General features: G+C 47.4%; 1 protein-coding gene across 2 annotated transcripts; it reads left to right on the forward strand.

Annotated features, from left to right (window-relative positions):
• Window positions 1-1,892: 1,892 nt before the first annotated feature.
• DHODH (dihydroorotate dehydrogenase (quinone)) lies at window positions 1,893-18,244 on the forward strand. Of its 2 annotated transcripts, XM_029213265.1 has the most exons (9): window positions 1,893-1,922; window positions 4,332-4,544; window positions 6,452-6,651; window positions 9,014-9,096; window positions 11,878-12,065; window positions 12,673-12,786; window positions 13,803-13,838; window positions 14,132-14,291; window positions 14,784-18,244. In XM_029213265.1, the coding sequence occupies exons 1-8, from the start codon at window positions 1,902-1,904 to the stop codon at window positions 14,288-14,290; spliced, it is 1,014 nt and encodes a 337-aa protein (XP_029069098.1). In that variant the 5' UTR covers window positions 1,893-1,901; the 3' UTR covers window position 14,291; window positions 14,784-18,244. The 2 variants fall into 2 exon arrangements, with proteins under 2 accessions (XP_029069098.1, XP_029069091.1); XM_029213258.1 differs by lacking the exon at window positions 14,784-18,244 and having other exon boundaries at window positions 13,803-14,281.
• The last annotated feature ends 1,270 nt before the right edge of the window (window positions 18,245-19,514 follow it).

Raw genomic sequence — 19,514 nt, forward strand, 5'->3', positions numbered from 1 at the left:
TAATCATAAAAGCCAAAGAATAAATATTTGATGAAAGAATGAATAGAAATTAAACAAAACTGAAAACCAATGAAATTCAAATTTTGCCAAACTAAATAGCCACTTAGCAGATAAACACAGCTCTGGCCTACGACTGCACAGGTTCTTTTGATTTTGTCATTCACGCTACTTCGTACTGTAGGGAAGAATCAATTCTCTCACCACTTTTCTTTAATTAATTTGCTGAAAACCTTTGTCCAGGGCTTCCCTGGTGGCGCAGTGGTTAAGAATCCGCCTGCCAGTATAGGGGAAATGGGTTCGAGCCTCGGTCCGGGAAAATCCCACATGCCGCGGAGCAACTAAGCCCGTGCACCACAACTACTCAGCCTGCGCTTTAGAGCTCACGAGCCACAACTACTGAAACCTGCGCGCCTAGAGTTCGTGCTCCGCAACAAGAGAAGCCACCGCAATGAGAAGACCGTGCACCACAACGAAGAGTAGCCCCCGCTCACAGCAACTAGAGAAAGCCCGCATGCAGCAACGAAGACCCAACGTAGCCAAAAATAAATAAATAAAATAAATAACCTCTGTTCATAGAGCATGTCATTTGATCTTCACCTGTAGCACATCCATCATCTATGTATTTTAGCCAGTTCTCTTTCTTGGCACCAAAATGAGATCACAAATACAAATAAATGTGGGCACTGAAATTTCCTAGCAGCTTTCAGGGTTCAGTTGGTTATCCAAATGGTCCAAATGATGCTTACATTACTTTAAAAAAATCATTGTGGAAGTGGACACCAAAATCAAAAATCCTCTGAAGTGTAAACCCCAAGAACACATCCCTCAGTTTGAAAACCAATGCAATAAACAACTGGTACGATGAAATATAGTATGGTCCCTACTTTCAAACAGTTTACAGTCTAATTAGGGGAGAAAAGACGTAACAAGTGTAGTTAATAAAGTTCCACTACAGAGGTATAGCTTAAATCTGTGAAGGTTCAGATGAAGATGTATTTCCAGCACTTGAACATATAAGGGTGTCCATGTCTAGGAAAACGGAACAGGCATCTTGGCAGAAGCGTCCACGAGAGTAAATGCATGGAGGTGAGACAGTGGAAGGCATTTATACAGAGAAAGAAATAATGCTCTCTTTGTGGGGGGGCTAGAGGGACAGTAGTGGGAACTGAAACTAGAAAACTGAATTGTTTCAAACGCCAAGAAAATAAGAGTTTGCAATTTGGGGGGAAGATTTCTGAGCAGAGGAGTCCAAGTCTGGGCTGCAATGGAACAGTTTGGGTGCAGGACACTTTCACTTTTCGAAGTTCACAGTCTTAATTTCCCAATATCCTTACAAACATACATACATATGTTTTAGGCATTTTAAAAAAGTGAAACCTGATGCTCAAGGAATCTTCTTTTAAAGTCAACTCAGGTATCTTACACAGCGCTGTAAATCATTTCAACCCTTTTTAGTGCCCGGTATATATTCAACCCATGCTTTATCTAAAGCACAAACACTATCAATAGCATGTTTAACTTAAATGACAAAAAAACTGGTGAGTGTGGCTTAGAATCGAAGAATCAACATACAGTTAGTCTTCTCTCCAGATTGCAGGATGCAGGAAAGCTCTGCGAAGCGACCCAACCAGATTCGGCTGAGCCTCCGCAAAGCGCAGCGAAGACGCCAGGAGGCGGGCGGGCGGGCGGGCGGGCGAGCACACGGGGATTGCGCCCGCGCGTGAGCACCCAACCAGGCTCTCGGAGCTGAGCGGGGCTTTTCCCTCCGCGGAGGGGGCCCCGCCCCACCCTCTTGCCCAGCGATTGGTGAGTAGGCAGCTGGAGGGGCGGAGACTAGAGGAGTCACCGCCATCTTCTCCAATGGAAACGAGACAGAGGCGGGCCCAGTGGCGGAAAGGAGCATGGCGTGGAGACAGCTCAAAGTGAGTTCAGCTGGTGCGGCCCTGCAGCGGCGAAGAGAGAACTTGCGGGAAGGCAGGCGCGGGGAGGATGGAGGGAAGGCTAGCCTGGGCGAGGTGTGGACGGGAGGCGGCTCCGAGAGGGTGGGCCTCTTTGGCACGTTTGTGTGTCTTTGGGGACACCTGCAAATGATCATGTGTGTGCATTTACACATGTACGTGGTCACTGTGTAAACGGACGTGTAAACGGAGTAGATGCCGATCTGTGTCAGCGCACGTGGGCCTTTACTGAGCCAGGCACAGGGCGCTTAGCGAACACAGGATCGCCTAGCAGTGTGTGCAGCATCCAACCTGGAATGAAATTACAGTAAAACATGGTGCCAACCCTTTTAGATAAAAGTTTAGGGCAGGGTCTTTGTAACGGCGCTCAGAAATCTGTTGATCAACATAAGGGGCGTTCCTACAGTCTCCTGGAGGAGAAGGGAGAAAAATGAATGCTAGATCTATGTTGACGGCTAGGAGTGACCCTAAAGGCAAATCCGATCAGGTCACTTCCTTGTTCAGGGAACGAAACTCAAATCACCTGGGTGCATCTCATTCTCCTCTGCCGCCAAGAGTGGAGAGCGCATTTACACCGCCCCGCCCTGCCGCCTAATTAACTTCTATTTATCCTTTGAATATCAGCTTTAAGGCACTTGGTCAAGGAAGCCTTTCTCTACCTCTTTGATTGTTAGGTTCTTCTCTCACTTTTTTCTTCATAGCTTTGTCATAGTTATATGTTTGCATGATCATTGATTTCTGTCTCCTTCTGAGGTTGTACTCCTTGTAAAGGCAGGGACTCGGTCTGTAGCCCATCCTTGAGTGCACAGTCACTATGTGCTGAATGATTGAATGAATGAATGAGTGAGGGACTCAGCATTGGGCAGTGATAATTAGAGAAAAGTATTATGAGCGATGTTTGAGCTTGATCCAAGAAGACCTGATGCTCTCTAGAGAACAGACCTGTGGTTGCCAAGGGGGTGGGGGCGGGGGAGGGAAAGATTGGGAGTTTGGGACTAGCAGATGCAAACTATTATATGTAGAATGGATAGACAGCAAGGTCCTGCCGTATAGCACAGGGAACTATATTCAATATCCTGTGATAAATCATAATGGAAAAGAATATGAAAAAGAATATATACATGTATAACTGAATCATTTTGCTGTACAGCAGAAATTAACACAACATTGTAAATCAATGATACTTTAATAAAATTTTAAAAAAAGACCTGATGCTCCTTTAAAAAAATTTTTTTGCAACCCTCTTTATTATCCTGAAGTGGAATTTATGTATAATGTAATCTTTCTATATATAATTTTAAAAAGTCAACATAATGTCCTAACTGGAATATAAAGGAGAAGTAAATTTATAATAAAATAATATGCATTTCAACCCATAAATATTAGGGCATGAGTCACCTAGGTAGTGAGTCAGGTGTTTAAGCCTCTACTTAGAAATTCTAGTGCCACAGGAATGTTTTATTGTCAAACATCTAAGCAAAGCACTGAACCATTCCACATGGATTTTCTGAAACGGTGAGTGATTCTTGGTAATGTTCTGTGCAAAACAGTATAGTCATCCCTCAATCTACAAGGTAATTGCATTCCTGGAAAGTCAATACAGATGAAAACCGCACAGGAGATTGTGTTTATGTGGGGAAACAGAGTTTGCATTTCTAGGCTCAGATAATATGAACATATATTTTTACCTAGTGAATGTCAGTAGTCTGTTCAAAAGTCACACACGATAGGGACCGTTCTGACTTTACTGACTTCCTGCTCACTAAATCTATTAACATTCTCCTCCGGGTGCCCACCACATGCCCCTAGGGGGCAATACTGCCTCTCTTAAAGTTTTTTAAAAAATTTTACTATTTATTTATTTTTGGCTGCGTTGGGTCTTCGTTGCTGCACGCGGGTTTTCTCTAGTTGCGGCAAGTGGGGGCTACTCTTCGTTGCAGTGCGCGGGCTTCTCATTGCGGTGGCTTCTTGTTGCAGGGCACGGGCTCTAGGTGTGCGGGCTTCAGTAGTTATGGCGCATGGGCTTAGTTGCTCCGCGACATGTGGGATCTTCCCGCACCAGGGATTGAACCCATGTCCCCTGTATTGGCAGGTGGATTCTTAACCACTGCGCCGCCAGGGAAGCCTTGCCCCTCTTGAAATCCCTGGCCTGGAGTCCTTCAGGGCTAGAGGAGGGCGTGTCAGCAGAAGTGCAGATACAGCCTCTGACTGTAGAGGCAATACGTGAGCAAGAACCCAAGGAGACCAGCGTTAGCAGAAGGCCACGGACATCACTGCATGTTATGTCCTCTGTGTGTGTGTAAGTCGTGTAAAGGGTTCAGAGAAGGTGCTACAGCCTAGCCTTGAGGGGGCCCCATTGGCTCTTTTTTCCAGAAGCGGGCCCAGGATGCCATGGTGATCCTGGGGGGCGGAGGACTTCTCTTCGCCTCCTACCTGACGGCCACGGGGGATGAACGTTTCTACGCGGACCACTTGATGCCAGCTCTGCAGGGGCTGCTGAACCCCGAGGCAGCCCACAGGCTGGCTGTTCACGTCACCTCCCTGGGGCTCCTTCCTCGTGCCACGTTTCAAGACTCTGACATGCTGGTAGGTACTCCTGTAACACCTTGTGCGATAGACACGAGGGTCAAGGTCAAAGTTCCCTAATTTATTTAGCTGGGGCTGATCCTTTTGAAAACCAGAGTCCCAAATTAGCCTCCCACCCCAAACCGTCATCCCCATCTACAGATCAGGAACGCTGAAGTGCACAGTAGTTAAGTGACTTACCCAAATGCACACAGCTAGGAAGTGGCTGAGCCAGGAATCAAACCCATGGAGTCTGGCTCAGCATCCGTCCGTTAGCCGCCATCCTGCCTCGCGGAGGTCTCGGGTAGCTCAGTGTTCAGCTCTGCTGAAAAGGGAAGCATGCCAGCATCACTAACATCTAATGTGATGTAGGCATGTCTAGCCAAGCCCTTTGAGGAAAGCATACGACTCCTGTCCCAGCCTCATTCCGTCCTGCATTCAACACAGGGGCCCCACCGTATCCCCTTACTCTTCTGTGTGCTGGGGTTTCTGCAGCGAACAAAGTGCAAGAATCCACGTCCTCCTAGAATCTACATCCTCGTGCAAGCCCAGACAGTTTCCATTTAGGAGACTTCTTACCAAATGGGGAACATTAGAATGATGTGAACATGAAGAAAACACACTCAGACCTCTTTGGGGAAGGGTCACTGTTAGCAATCAAAGGGGCCTTCTCTACATTTTCCCTTTTTGTCTTAGAATCCCTTTCACTTCCCATCCTGCAGTTTTGAGCACACGTGGCACCTTTTTCTGTAAAAGTGAAAATCCTCTTTGGATTCCTGTTGGTTAGAGAAAACAGGTACAAATGTAGGTCTTTCGTAAAAGCAAAGTGGCATAAAGAGAACTTCGGAAAAGTGGGGGAGACCTGTACGCAGATGCTCTGGTTTGGTGCCAGCCCCATTTGACGGTCATCTCTGGGCCTGAGGACTGAAGGCTGCCCAGGGAGCCTGTTGAGCAGCCGGGGCCGAGAGACCCGTCCTGGAGCATGGCCCCCAGGGCCCCCAGTGTGGCCACCCTCCCAGCCTCCCAGTCCCCGAGGCACCGCATGCACACACTCACTGCCATCTCTTCTTCCCCTCCGTGGGGCAGCCTTGCTTCCTCCTGCTTCCAAGGCCAGATGGTGCCACCCTTAGAGGTCCTTGCTAGTCCTGGCACAGGCTTTCCTGCCATATCAGCTGACAGTGACGATTCTGTTGGCAACTGCTGACTTTACGATATCCCGATTCCTTTCCCACATTTTAACGTATTTATCTTGCTTCTAGATTTGTTGGCTAGATCAGGGTGCGAATACTAAGTCCCTCAGGAGTTAGGCTAGACTTGACAGTAATTAAGCCCCAGTCACTTTCATCATAGAGAACAATCAGGAATCCGCCCCATGTTTGCCAGGGAAGAACCTGCTTCCAGCCCAGCCTGGTTCTGGGGCCCAGCAATCAGTGCTGCTGGGTCGAGCACTGGAGTCGTGAGGACACAGCTGGGCCTTGGTATCACCTGGCTGAGGAGGGACACAGCGGGCGCTGACTTACTAAGATTAAAGGATTTTGCTGCCTGACTGTTTCAGAATAGCACCATCTAGGGGCTAAATAGTGGATAAGAAGGTACAGTTCTTCACCGTAATTGGAAAAGGCAGCACCTGTCTCCTGCTCAACCCATGGTGGAAACACTGTTTTTCTCCTCAGTGATGATAAAGCCCGATGGTTCTCAAACTCTGGCTGGCATCAGAATCACCTGGAGAGCACTGTTAAAAACAGGTTCCCTCAGAGTTCCATTCTTCCCCACCCTCCCCCAGAGATTCTGATTCCTTAGTCCGGGGATGGGCCCTGGGATCTGCTGTTTAACAAGCAGGTGATTCTGATGTAGGCGTGCCGTGGACCACGCTTTGAGAAACACCAACGTGGCCTTGTGTACCTGTGACTTTGTCTCCTTCTCCCTAGGAAGTGAGAGTCCTGGGCCATAAATTCCGAAATCCAGTAGGAATCGCTGCAGGATTTGACAAGCACGGGGAAGCTGTGGATGGACTTTACAAGATGGGCTTTGGTTTTGTTGAGATAGGCAGTGTTACCCCAAAACCTCAGGAAGGAAACCCCAGGCCCAGGGTCTTCCGCCTCCCTGAGGACCAAGCTGTCATTAACAGGTAGGTGAGCAGCCTTCTCCCCAGCAGGACACTCGGGGTGTTTTTTCTGCCATACAGTGTGGACATTTTTCTGTCATTTGGAATGTTCTGGAACCATGTTGAGCATCTACTCTGTGCGGGCGTAAAAGCAGGTTTTATGATTTCAGTTTAACGCGTATACACGATGAGGTTAAGAGAGCTACACGACTTAGCTACAGTCATGAGATCAGAAGCAGGAGAACTTGGGAATGGATGTTGGCTTATCTGACTTTAGAGTTTGTGCTTTTTCCACATTGTTACTCCAGTGTCCTTGCCCAGCTCTGTCCAGTAGAAATATCATATGAGCCCTATATGTAATTTAAAATATTCTGGTAGCCACAATAAAATAGCAAAAAGAAACAGGTGCAATTAACTTTAATAATATATTCTATTTAATTATTATTTGTAACAGTTATTTATTATACTGCTTAATTAGAAATACTTAATATACTCTATCATAATTTTAATATTAAGCAATATAAAAATGACTGGCTGTTTACCTTCTTCCACTTGTACCAAGTCTTCGAAATCCAGCATGTTTTCCTTACGGCACTCTTGCTTTGGACTGGCCGGGCTTCGCTCTCAGTGGCCACACATGGCTAGTGGCTCTTGCACCTGACAGCACAGCTCCAGCCTTTAGTAACTGGGAAATTTAATAATCAACATAGACGGCTGCTTTCAGGAAGAGAGGTCCTTCTAGACTGTGTAAAGCCCTTCTCTTTGTAAGCCCTGGGCAGTTTTCACTACAGCTAACCCAGAGAGTGAAAAAGTTCCTTCTTTTTGGTAACAGAGTTTTGAGAGCCTCGTTGGGGGTGTTTGGTAGGCACCTTTGGGATAATGAAGGGCCTCCTGGGAGACTGACGTGTGGAAGGTTTATTTGGCTGCACGTCCTGCTTCATCGTGCTTGTTTCGGGGAAAATTTCCAGCATTAGACATCGAGTTATTGACCTTTCCCCTGTAGGCTGGGGTCAATATCTTCAGAGTGTTCAGGCAAAAGATATTTGTTGATGATTCGGCTGCCACAAATAACTGCAGGTACCAGGAAGACAGTGCCTGGCAGAGTCCCGCGGGTGAGAAGTGGCACAAGAGGGCCGGGCCTGAGCTCCAAGCACTTGTGTGCCCAGGCTCCCTGCTCTGCCTCGCACAGGGTGGGTGCTGAATGAACATGAGTCAACAACTACATGTATCTGTTAGGTGTTTTTGGCTGCAAGTAACAAAGTGGCTTAAACAATAGGCGTTTGTTATTATTTTCTTCTCATAACAGGTGAAGTAGGCAGTTTTACGGTTGGTTGAGCGGCAGGGTTCTGCCCTCAACGCCTGGTTGAGCCCAGGCGTCAGTACTCTGGTCCAACCTCTGTGGGCCTTCCCTTCTCGTTTGTAAGATGCCTACCCCAGCTGCAAGCATACGTCCTCGCATGAGGACATCAGAGAGCAGAAAGGGAAAGGAAGTATGGATATGGGGGGAGATATTTTCCCAGAAGCTCCCTGGTAGGCATCACCCTGTGTCTCAGTGACCAAGCCCCGTCTCAAGTTCATGCTTGAGTTGCCAGCGAGGCTGGGAAAGGAGTCATTGGCATTTTCACCCCGTGTCAGGGGAGCTGGGTTCCACAGGCAAGGAGGAAGGGAGTGGGGATGGCCATTAGGCCAACAACCCACAGTGGGGCTGGGGACGTAGAGATGAGCAAGAGGGGCGAGGCCCAGCCTTTGCGGAGTGTCTAGTGGCAGGTGAGGGAGGAGACGTGTCCCTTGTCCTCGAGAAGACTGGAACCCAGTAGGGGAACTGAAGCATATACGTACATCTCAAGCTAGGAGAAAGATAGGTACAAAGCACTCCATGAATGCCAGGAGGTGAGGGATCATTTGTGGCTGGGAGCTTTATGCAAGGAGGAGAGGGTGCATTTGACTTGGGCCAGGAAGAGGGAGATTTAATAGGTAGAAAGGATGGGGGAATGGAGTGGCAGGATGGGTTCCAGGAAGCGTGTTCGTGGGGCACAGGCAGGAGGTGGGAGGATGGGTCATCAGAGTGGTGAGGGCCCCGTTGGGTGGGAAGCAGGAGTGGGCTAGGTCCAGACAGGTCTGGGCTGTTTACAGTGCTAGTTGGCTAAGTGGCTTGTTGGCAAATTTTAATCTTTCCCTTTGTATTTGATGGTGTTTTGGCAAGTTCTCTAGGACTTCCAGGGGTGTTTAGACTTTAGAAGTCTAAGAACTGACTCTGATTTTTTTCTTTGGTTTTTACATCATAAATATATGTTGAAAATGGCCATGGAGCCATCCCTCCAGAGTCTTTGCTTTCTGCCTGAGGGCTGTAACCTTATCTCCTCCCTAACGCTCTTCTGTGCTACAGATACGGATTCAACAGTCATGGACTCTCAGTGGTGGAACACAGGTTACGGGCCAGACAGCAGACGCAGGCCAGGCTCACAGAAGGTAAAGGGGGCCTGCCTAAGAGGGCTGTTCTTCAGTTGTTGGAAGGAAACTTGTGGGAGAAAGTCAGGAACATTCCTAGTGAAATGAACATGATTGAACAATAGGAAAAAACAGTATGGAACTCAGGGCTCCTCTGCTAGAGGAATTTTCCTGGCTCCATCACACCCTCCAAGCTCTTAACTGAATTTCACAACTGAGCAAAGATACACTTAGTTCCTGCCTCGTTATGTAACCTGTGTCGAACTGGGACAGCTTGGAAGTAAGCAGTGCAGAGTGGCTGCTCTGTGATCACATAGGCAGTTGATGCGAGCAGGGCTTGGGTGCCATCTTTGTACATCCTGCTCTGTTGTCCTTTTTCTCCATTATAAATAATGAATGCTAATTATAGAAGTGTTAGTAAATGCAGGGAAGCATAAAGAAGAACATTAAAATTACTCACACTCTTCCCTACTCAGAGATAACTACTCCCGGCATTGGGGAAAATATCCTTCATGACTTATTTGGAAACACCATGCATTTTTTTTTAATGCATTAATTTATTTTTGTCTGCATTGGGTCTTTGTTGCTGCACTAGGGCTTTCCCTAGTTGCAGCGAGCAGGGGCTACTCTTCGTTGCATTGCATGGGTTTCTCATTAAAGTGGCTTCTCTTGTTGCGGAGCACCGGCTCTAGCACGTGGGCTTCAGTAGGTACAGCACGCGGACTCAGAAGTCGTGGCGCAGGGGCTTAGTTGCTCTGCGGCATGTGGGATCTTCCTGGACCAGGGCTCGAACCGGTGTCCCCTGCATTAGCGGGCGGATTCTTAACCACTGCGCCACCAGGGAAGCCCACACCATGCACTTCTGAAGGCTGCCTTGGAGGTGCTGATACTCATTCCCTGGGGCTCTCTGCCTTGCTGTCCCTTGGGGTGAACATAGTGGTCTTGGCACCATGCCATCCTCACTGTACCTTCCCAGGTGCCCTCTAGGGTTGCATGGGGTTGCGGCCATCTTCCTTGGTGGGCCTTTCTGGAACTCCTTCCAGGAGTTTAGCCTCATTAGATGTCCTGGTGGTGAGATGAGAAAAACCTGCGGTATTGGATTCATTTCTGAACGCGAGATTGAAAGGGCCGAGGCAGTTAGCAATCTCTGATTTGGGGAGTAGGAAATGACCTTGTTTGGAATTCCCTGGCTCTGGCAGAACCAGACCCTGCTATACTGTAGATAGACCTTGCCACTTGTGGGCTTTGAAGGTCATGATAGGACTTTCATGGTTTGTGATACTCTCCTGCCTTCTTGTCTCCCTTTCCTTCTTTTAACTGTTCACAGTGCCCCTTATACCACTTTTCTCCCCTGTTCTCCCTTGCCCATTCCTCGCCCCCCACTGTGGTGCTAACATTTGTTGCAGTGAGACAAAATCCCACAGCAGAGCTCTGCACATAGTGTTCACCGGCAGCTAGAAGCCTTGAAGACAGCTTATTGCTAGCATCATACCAAGCAACATGAGTTGTTAAGAGCTGTGGTGCCCTTTGCGGATAGAGTAATTCAGCAATTTTTGTCTAACTCCAAAATCTTGTCATTTGGGGCAAATGACTACTAATGAAAGATCCACTGGCTACATGAAAGTGATATTCTCTATTAAGCCGGTTTACCTGTGTGGAAAAGAATTACAGTTTCCAAACCATCTTCACTTGATTTGGGAGGCTTGGAGACCTTGTTATATAATTTGTCTAACTGGATGCTAAACCCCTCCCCTCCCTTCCACCCATGAAGTGAGTGACACGAATCTCATTTACTTTCAAGTTGATGATAAAACAGGTGACTGCATTTAAGGTATGAGAAGGTAGTTAGCAGTACTGGATGTTGTTCTTTGATCCTCCCTGACCTGACATATATTTTGTGAGCTAACTGGACGTCCCAGTTAGCTGGAAAAAGCAGGTGGTACCATGGATATACTTTAGCCTTTGCAGATAAGGTAGTATCTTAGGAGAAGTCAAGTACAGACAAGCCCTTGCTTTCACACATAGAAAAATACATTTCAGAAACACACTGAAAGTCGAAAATACAAGTCAGGTGATAATTCCCTGGATTTTAAAGTAAGGTGACCATATTACTTACTGTGCAAACTGAGACAACACTTTTGAGAGTGGAAGGAATGCAGGCATGAATAATTATGCCCAGGCTACAGGAGTATTCAGGGCTGTCCTGGGAGCACTGGGATGTGTGGTCACCCTAGTTACAAGGGGGAGTCCCTTCTCAGAGAATGGAAATTATAAAACCGTTATGCCTCTACATTTTAGGCATGAGATTCGAAAATACTTTCCAGTATTTTATACATATCCTTTAATTTTGCTTTTTCTTCACGACTGCACACCCAGTCACGTGACCCAAGTCTAACAAGCAGCCCTTGAGGGTAAACAGCTGCCCCTGTGGCATGCTACTGACTTCTGTCTCTTCTCAGTCGTATTTCATTTACGAGCCCTACCTTTTTAAACACTAGTATTTGCGCTCCTAATTTCTCCATTTTCCATTAAATTTTAAAAAAGAAAAAGGGCACAAAGCGGTAAAACATCCTAGGAGCTGCCCAAACCCAGCTGCGCAGATGAAGGTGGAGGGCTCGGTTCTTGGCCCGCAGGCAACAGCGCCGTGCATAGGTCAGCGTTTGTCAGCTGGCGCGGGAGAGGTCACATTTGGAGTTGGAAAGCCTGTGAGGCTGTTCGTGGGCTCTTCGGTCAAGGATGGCTTCAAAATGTTGCACAGGAAACGGTGAGTGGGGACAAAATCCTGACCAGTGATATTTACAGATGGGCTGCCACTGGGAATAAACCTGGGGAAGAATAAGACCTCGGTGGACGCTGCCTCGGACTACACAGAGGGGGTTCGAGTCCTGGGCCCCTTGGCTGACTACCTGGTAGTGAATGTGTCCAGTCCCAACACAGCTGGGCTGAGGAGCCTTCAGGGAAAGGCCGAGCTGCGCCGCCTGCTGACCAAGGTGGGCAATTACATCCCGCTCCACCAGCCTGTCCTACCTGCTCATCCTCTAGGGCAAAGCTTCAACGTTGCTATCCACTATCGAGGAGTTGTCCTTAAGACCTGGACCAGTTAGGATCCCTTGCTTCCCTCTGATTCCCTATATAACACTGATTGTGCTCAGTATTAGTCAGCTGCTCAGTAATCTATCCCTGCTGTTAACCCACAGGGTCCGTGAGAGCAGGGACCACATCTCTCATTTACCACCCTGTCCCTAGCGTCTAGCACATTGAATGAATGAATAGAATGACTTTTCATTAAACCGTGCTTGTGACAGTATTTGCTGTCTCTTTTAGGAACAAAAGTCTAAATAAACCTTGATATATTAGCCAATGCCAATGACATTAGGGACTCACTCTTGGGGATCCCTTGGTTCAAGAGAGTGGAATCAGCTCTGACTTGGTGGGGTCTTTTGCATAATTGAGAGCAGTGTTTCCTGAAAAGGAGAAATTGCTGGTGCTTTATTCTGACAGCTAGTGTGAAAACACACTGGTCTGCGGCTGCAGGTCACGGTTATACTGTCAACTGCAGTCTTGGGGGTCCTCATCTCTGGCCCCATGTTGCTCTAGGTGCTGCAGGAGAGGGATGCCCTGAAGGTAGTGCACAAGCCAGCCGTGCTGGTGAAGATCGCTCCTGACCTCACGGCCCAGGACAAGGAGGATATTGCCAGTGTGGTGAGAGAGGTGAGGGTCGGTGCCTGGGGGACGCCCTTCATTGCCTGTAGAGGCCACCTGGCCAGCTGGGTTAGCCCAGACGGCAGTCTTTGTGGTTTCCTTTCTGTTATATGGAGGGCTGTCAGGATGTAATTTATCGTATACAGGCAGACCTTGGAGATATTGTGGGTTCAGTTCCAGACCACTGCAATAAAGCAAGTCACATGAACTTTTTGGTTTCCCAGTGCACATAAGTTATGTTTACACTACTGTAGTCTGTTCAGTGCACAATAGCATTACATCTAAAAAAAATGTACATACCTTAATTAAAAAATACTTTATTCTTATTTTCTGTTTTATTAAAACATTTGAGGTGTAATAATCCAGATTAAAAAAAAAACTTTATTGCTGAAAATATGCTCACCATCATCTGACAGTGCAGGGTTGCCAGAAACTTGTAAAAAAAACCAGTACCTGTGAAGCACAATAAAGTGAAGTGCAATAAAATGAGGCAATGCCTGGAATAGAAAGTAAACGTTTCAATAAATGTTTGAATGGGTCCTTTTCTCCTGCCTCTTCCCTCCTCTTCCCTCATCTTCCTTCAGCAAGGGCTTTAAGGCTGTGCATCCTTCAGTCTTGGTCAGACTGCAGTGTTCTGTCTTTCTCCAGTCTAACCCTGGGTCTCTGTGTCATAGGGGAGTAGCGCAAACACAGACTGAGCCCGGCAGTCCGGGGTTGAAATCCTGATTCCACCACTTACTACCTGGAGGCTTTGGACAGGACACTCTAGATTGAGTTGTTCTAAGGATTAAACCGTGTCCTGGGGGAACTGTACGGGTGGCTGGTACATGATGGCTGCTACTATCATGTTGAGGCTCACTCTGACACTTGCCCAGAAAGCATAGTGAGTGAGGCCTGGTCTAGCTCTTGCTTCTGTGGCCTTAGGTGTAGGCGCCCAGCCCGGCTGCTCTCTCAGACCCCCGGGGAAGCTTCTCCAAGTCCATCGTGCCCTGACTTAGGGACTCTTTCTCTGTCTCACACTGCAGTTGGGCATCGATGGACTGATTGTCACGAACACCACAGTGAGTCGCCCTGCCAGCCTCCAGGGGGCCCTGCGCTCTGAAATGGGAGGGCTGAGCGGGAAGCCCCTCCGAGATTTATCAACGCAAACCATCAGGGAGATGTATGCACTCACCCAAGGCAAGAATTTGGTGTCCCTGTCTTCAGATCTACGTGTGGCTCAGGCGCCGGGTCTGTGATGGTATCGGGGTTCCTGAACTGCCGCACTCAGCAGGGGGCCGGGGCTGCAGCCAAACAGCTCCTGGCTCTCCTGTCACCCACCCTTCCTCACAGTGTGCTGTGTGCTTCTCTGCAGGCAGAGTTCCCATCATTGGGGTTGGCGGTGTCAGCAGCGGGCAGGACGCGCTGGAGAAGATCCGGGCGGGGGCCTCCCTGGTGCAGCTGTACACAGCCCTCACCTACCGGGGGCCACCCCTGGTGGGCAGAGTCAAGCGGGAGCTGGAGGCCCTTTTGAAGTGAGTGGGGCCACCTGTGGCTTGAACCAGGCAAAGTTAATGTGGTATCAACTCAGACTGACTCAAATCAAGGGGATGCTGTTCATCAGCCTTTATTCTTCATTGAAGATGTATGTGAGGGGCACACCCCAAACGCAGGGGAAACTTACCCTGTTGCGCTTTTGACAAAGGTCAAACAGTGCCAAGGAATTCAAGATTAACTTCCAAGGCAATGGTGTTTATAGGCCCGAGGAGTTCTGGTGGCATTCCTGTTAATTCAGTAACACTGGCTTGATGTCAGGAGCTGTCGGTACTTAAAATTGATTCCCTCCCTGGCCTGAAGACCTGGGTAGATTCCAGGGTTTAGACACTGTACAGGGCATGAGCATGCGTTTGGGAGAGCGAGGCAGGTGCAGTTATGGACGAGATAGAGCCTGGTTGAGTGTGGGCTTCCAGTAAGAGCCAGGTCTTTCCTTTACCATTTGCTGAAATTGCTTTGTTTTCTTTCTCCAGGGAGCAGGGTTTTACCAGAGTCACAGATGCCATTGGAGCAGATCATCGGAGGTGAGGATGGGTCGGTAGGAAGCCTGATCTGGAACCGTCCCGCTAAATCAAGCGAGCCTTTGTGGCTGATGGAGAGAGGAGACCACATCCCCAAACCACAGGGGCCCCTCCACCGGCTGGACTGTAAAAGCCAAGCATGAGGGTCACCAGAAGCAATGCAAGGCTTTGTTCAACCACTTGTCGGACAGGAACTGCATCCATGATTCTTTCTAGATTCAAATCCCAGGATCCTTTAATATTACAAGGACATTAGACATTTGGAGGGAAAATCACGGTAAAATAAAGTCATTTAAAAACTGGATTTAAATCCCAGCCCTCTTGCCCAGATCCTGTAGGTTCTTCCAGGCCTCTGCTCCCCCGGGATCTGTAGTGGGCTTCCCAGGAGCTTGACTCTCTTTCATTCTATCTTTATTTTTATTTAAAATTTTAACTGTATTTTGAAAATATTTCAAACTTAGATAAAAGTTGCAAGAATAGGGCTGTGGATGGCCGTCCTCTCCATGTCTGCACCTGGTCTTCCCTCTGTGCGCAGAGGGACACTGGTCATGCTGGTCATTTTAACTTGATTACTTCTGTAAAGGCCCTGTCTCCAAACAAGGTCACATTCTGAGATACTGCCAGTCTGGATTTTAACATGGCAATTTTGGAGAGACATAGTTCAGAAAATGGGCTTGTTATCCCCCTTATTTAAAAATCTGTGACTTGTGGGCCATTGGGCAGGCAGGTTCTCGAGGTGCTTGAAGACACTAGACAAGAGGCTCAAGAGGTCTAGTCATTAACTAAAGAAACAGAAACGCTAACCTTTTCAAAACTGAAAAGCAAATGGTGATTGGAAGTTGAAAACCTCGGCTGGGAAGTGCTGTAGATGTCAGTACGCCTTCGCAGCCAACAGGAAATTACCTTTATTCCCTTCACCTCAGTGCAGGTTTGATTTTAAAATTTCTTGGTAGCTCTAGAGAGGCCTGTGGCTGCTGTAGAGGTAATATGTCCTTGCCTCATCGTTGAATCTCGGCCTCAGCCCTCAGCCTCTGCCCACTGCCTCTGCCAAGAAGCCAACAGTCAGTCTCCTGCTGTCTTTTACAAAGATCTTTTTCCTGTCTCTTAAAAAAGAATCTTAGGGACTTCCTTCGTGGTGCAGTGGATAAGACTCTGTGCTCCCAATGCAGGGGGCCCAGGTTCGATCCCTGGTCAGGGAACTAGATTCCACATGCATGCTGCAAGTAAGAGTTTGCATGCCACAACTAAGGAGCCCACGTGCCGCAACTAAGGAGCCCACATGCCACAACTAAGGAGCTGGTGAGCCACAACTACAGAGCCCTGGAGCCGCAACTAAGGAGTCCACGTGCAGCAACTAAGACCTAGTGCAACCAAAAATAAATAAATAATAAAAAATAGAGGTAATGATCTCTTAAAAAAAAAGAATCTTAGTATGAAAATAATACCTATTCATGAATTAAACAGTATAGCCCCCAAATAAATGTTGTCTACCTCCTTCCCTCCTCAAACAATCCCACATATCAGAGGTAGTCACAGTTAACTTTTGTATCCATCTAGATTTTTCCAGTTTTCTTTGTATATGCAAGCACATACCCATAGCTATTCTGTCTTTTTAAAAAAATCTATCACACACACATATAAAAGTGTTTCAAGAATAGTACAAAGAACTATTTTTTTTTTTTTTTTGGCCACACCGCGTGGCTTGCAGGATCTTAGTGCCCTGACCAGGGATAGAGCTAGGGAGTATACATGTACACATACATCTATATTTCTATATCTCTCTATATTGAAAACCATGAGTTCAGACTGATACCTTCAATTCCAATACCAAACCATAAGTTTAATTCTAGTTTCTTCCCTTCCCATATTTGTAACTCTCTTCTCTGACTGTGGAAACCCTGACTACCTCTATACTTACTCTATTTTCTTATTTGATCAGTCCTCTCATATGTAAGTAATCTCTGGTTTCCACCCCCTGCCATGTGCTGGCATCCTTTTTCCTTGCTTGGGTCCTGACATCTTTCACCATCCCTTACCCCTTGGGCACTGTCCTCACTTTGTACAGCTCCGATACCTGCTCCAGGCTGCTCCTGGGGGCAGACATCCCCCTCACCTCATTTAGGCTCTGACTTCTTTGCTGGCCTGTCTCCCTGCATGGCCACTTTCCTTGTAAGCTAGGACTCTGACGCCCCGCACCAAATGCTTACGCACACACACAATTTGTGGGCGCCCTCTTTGTCCTGTGTGGGTATTGATTGATTTTCTACTTTGAGCCCCTTGCTCCTCTTTTGCTGCCACTGCAGGCACCTACCTTGCTCTGTGCCAGCTAATGGCTTTATGACTGAACTGTTCAGGGAAAGGGGGAAGGAAAGGGGAAGAGTTGCCCTTTGGAAGATTCTCTGTTGGAGACTGACAATCTGTCTTTTAGCACAGCTTTAGCGGGCTGCTGTTTCTCTTGAGCACCCGCGTAAGTAGTTGGCTTGCGTTCAGGGGCCCTGTGCTGTAAGGAGTACCTGTTTTTCTTAACGCTGGAAACTACACTCAGCCCAGAGAAGCTCGATGCTGGGAGACACATGGGAGGAGGCCCAGGTTGCCAATGCCCCGTGAGGCCCAGGACTGTTGGGTGGATTAGTGTGCAGAATTGCTAATATGATTTACATTATTGACGCTTGCATTTTGTGTTGTGTGTATCCCCTGCCAATTTCACATTAGTTAAATAAGTAGTAAGTTAAATCTTATTTCACAACTTGCTTTTTTCCCCCATATAAACATGGAGTCTTTCAATGTCCGTCCCTTCAATCTACCTTGCTCTTTCTAACAGACCTTTGGTTTTCCGCAGCTCAGATATATCAGTATTTGCTTATGGCTAGACGTGTAGGCTGCTTGTTTTTCACATCACAAACAGTACATCAGCGAGTCTCTTGGTTTATGTATCTTTGTGCTCTTCCAGTAAAATTTCTGTGGAATAGATTCCCAGAAATGGTATCGCTCAGGCAAAGGTCATGTGCACTTAAAATGTTGATAGTTACCGCCAGATTGCCATTAGAGGGGGTTGTTCAGTTTATACTTTCTCTACAACTTTGTAAGAGAGGCCCCTTTCCTCTTAGGCTGCTCCACGTGGGAATTTTCAAGAACTGCCCTGGAAAAAACTTGTTCCTTCTCCACTTTCTCACTGGAGATAGTTTCCATTATGTCTCTTCCTTGGTGGAAAAAGAAAAAAGGAATTGTGGGTTTAGCAAGCCACTTCGGGCAGCAGCCAGTGTGATTGCCACATCCATTTGTGTGTGTGTGTGTGTGTGTGTGTGTGTGTGTGTGTATCTGGGAGAGAGAGAGAAGAGACTTCAAATAAGACACAGGGGGACTTCCCTGGTGGTCCAGTGGCTAAGACTCCGCACTCCCACTGCAGGGGGCCCGGGTTCGATCCCTGGTCAGGTAACTAGATCCCGCGTGTCGCAACTAAGACCCGACACAGCTAAATAAATAAATAAATGTAAAAAAAAAAAAAAAAACCTGCAGGGAAGGGCAACAGAAGGGGTGTAGCTTTCCCTGGGTTCACCCATTCTCAGTTGTTTCAGGCGACCCTGCTTGTCTTTCCTCCTGCTGTGGGCATCATGTAACTTTTGTGGGCCTCAGTCTCCTAATGTGTAAAATGGGGAGAAGGACAGACCCATCTCAAAGGGCTGTTCTGAGGATTAAATACTAAGGGCAATATGGCTCAGCACATCCTAATCTCTTAATAAACAATATTTTCAATGTTTCTAATCATCAAAAAAGTCCTGCAAATAGGTATTACTGTGCTTGTATTCACAGATAAAATGAGGGCTTTGAGAGATTAAATAACCTCCCCAAACCAGGCAGCTGGGAATCAGCGGAACTGGGCCCCAGGGCCTGAGTATCTCCTTCTGATGAAGGTAAAGGTCCTTACAGGACCTCTGACAAGTATTATTAGTCCCTTTTCCCTTCTCTTCTCCCTCAAAAGTTCATCTTCTTTTAACATATAGACTTCCTGTGTGCAATTACTTTTTATAAAAAAGCTTTCTTAGATACTTGCCCTGGGCACTTGATTGGTCTGAAATAAGGTGGTCAAATGGGATCTAGTGATCGAAGCTCAGAGTCCCGTAGAAGTGGGGGACATTCTGTAGGGACCACAGTGCCAGCCAGGGCTGAGCCTGAGGATCCAAAACATAGCAGCTTGAAACAACAATCATTTACTGTTCCACACAGTGTCAGGTCAGGAATTCAGGAGCAAATCAGTTGGTGGTTCTGGCTCAGGGTCTCCCAGGAGGTTGGCCAGGGCTGCAGTCATCTAGGGCTTCACTGGGGCTGGGGCATCCACTTCTAAGATGGCCTGGGAGCTGGTGCTGGCCGTTGGCAGGAAGGGCTGCCTGAGTGTCCTCATGCCAGGGCACCCAGCTTCTCCCAGAGCCAGTGACCTACAGCAAGGTGGAAGCTCCGATGCCTTTTATGACCTCGTCTTGGTGGTCATACACCATTACTTATGTCACTTTCATTCTCTTCATTAGAATAGAGTTGCCAGTTTTAGTAAAACAAACAAAAACAACGGGATACCCAGTTAAATTTGAATTCCAGATAAACAATGGATATGCTTTTAAGTATAAGTACATCCCATGCAATAGTTGGGACATGCTTATGCAAAAATTTACTTGTTGGGCTTCCCTGGTG

The sequence above is a fragment of the Monodon monoceros genome, unplaced genomic scaffold, assembly GCF_005190385.1.
Source record: "Monodon monoceros isolate NGI ecotype Baffin Bay Population unplaced genomic scaffold, NGI_Narwhal_1 Super_Scaffold_10, whole genome shotgun sequence".
In the NCBI taxonomy this organism is placed as follows: domain Eukaryota; kingdom Metazoa; phylum Chordata; class Mammalia; order Artiodactyla; family Monodontidae; genus Monodon; species Monodon monoceros.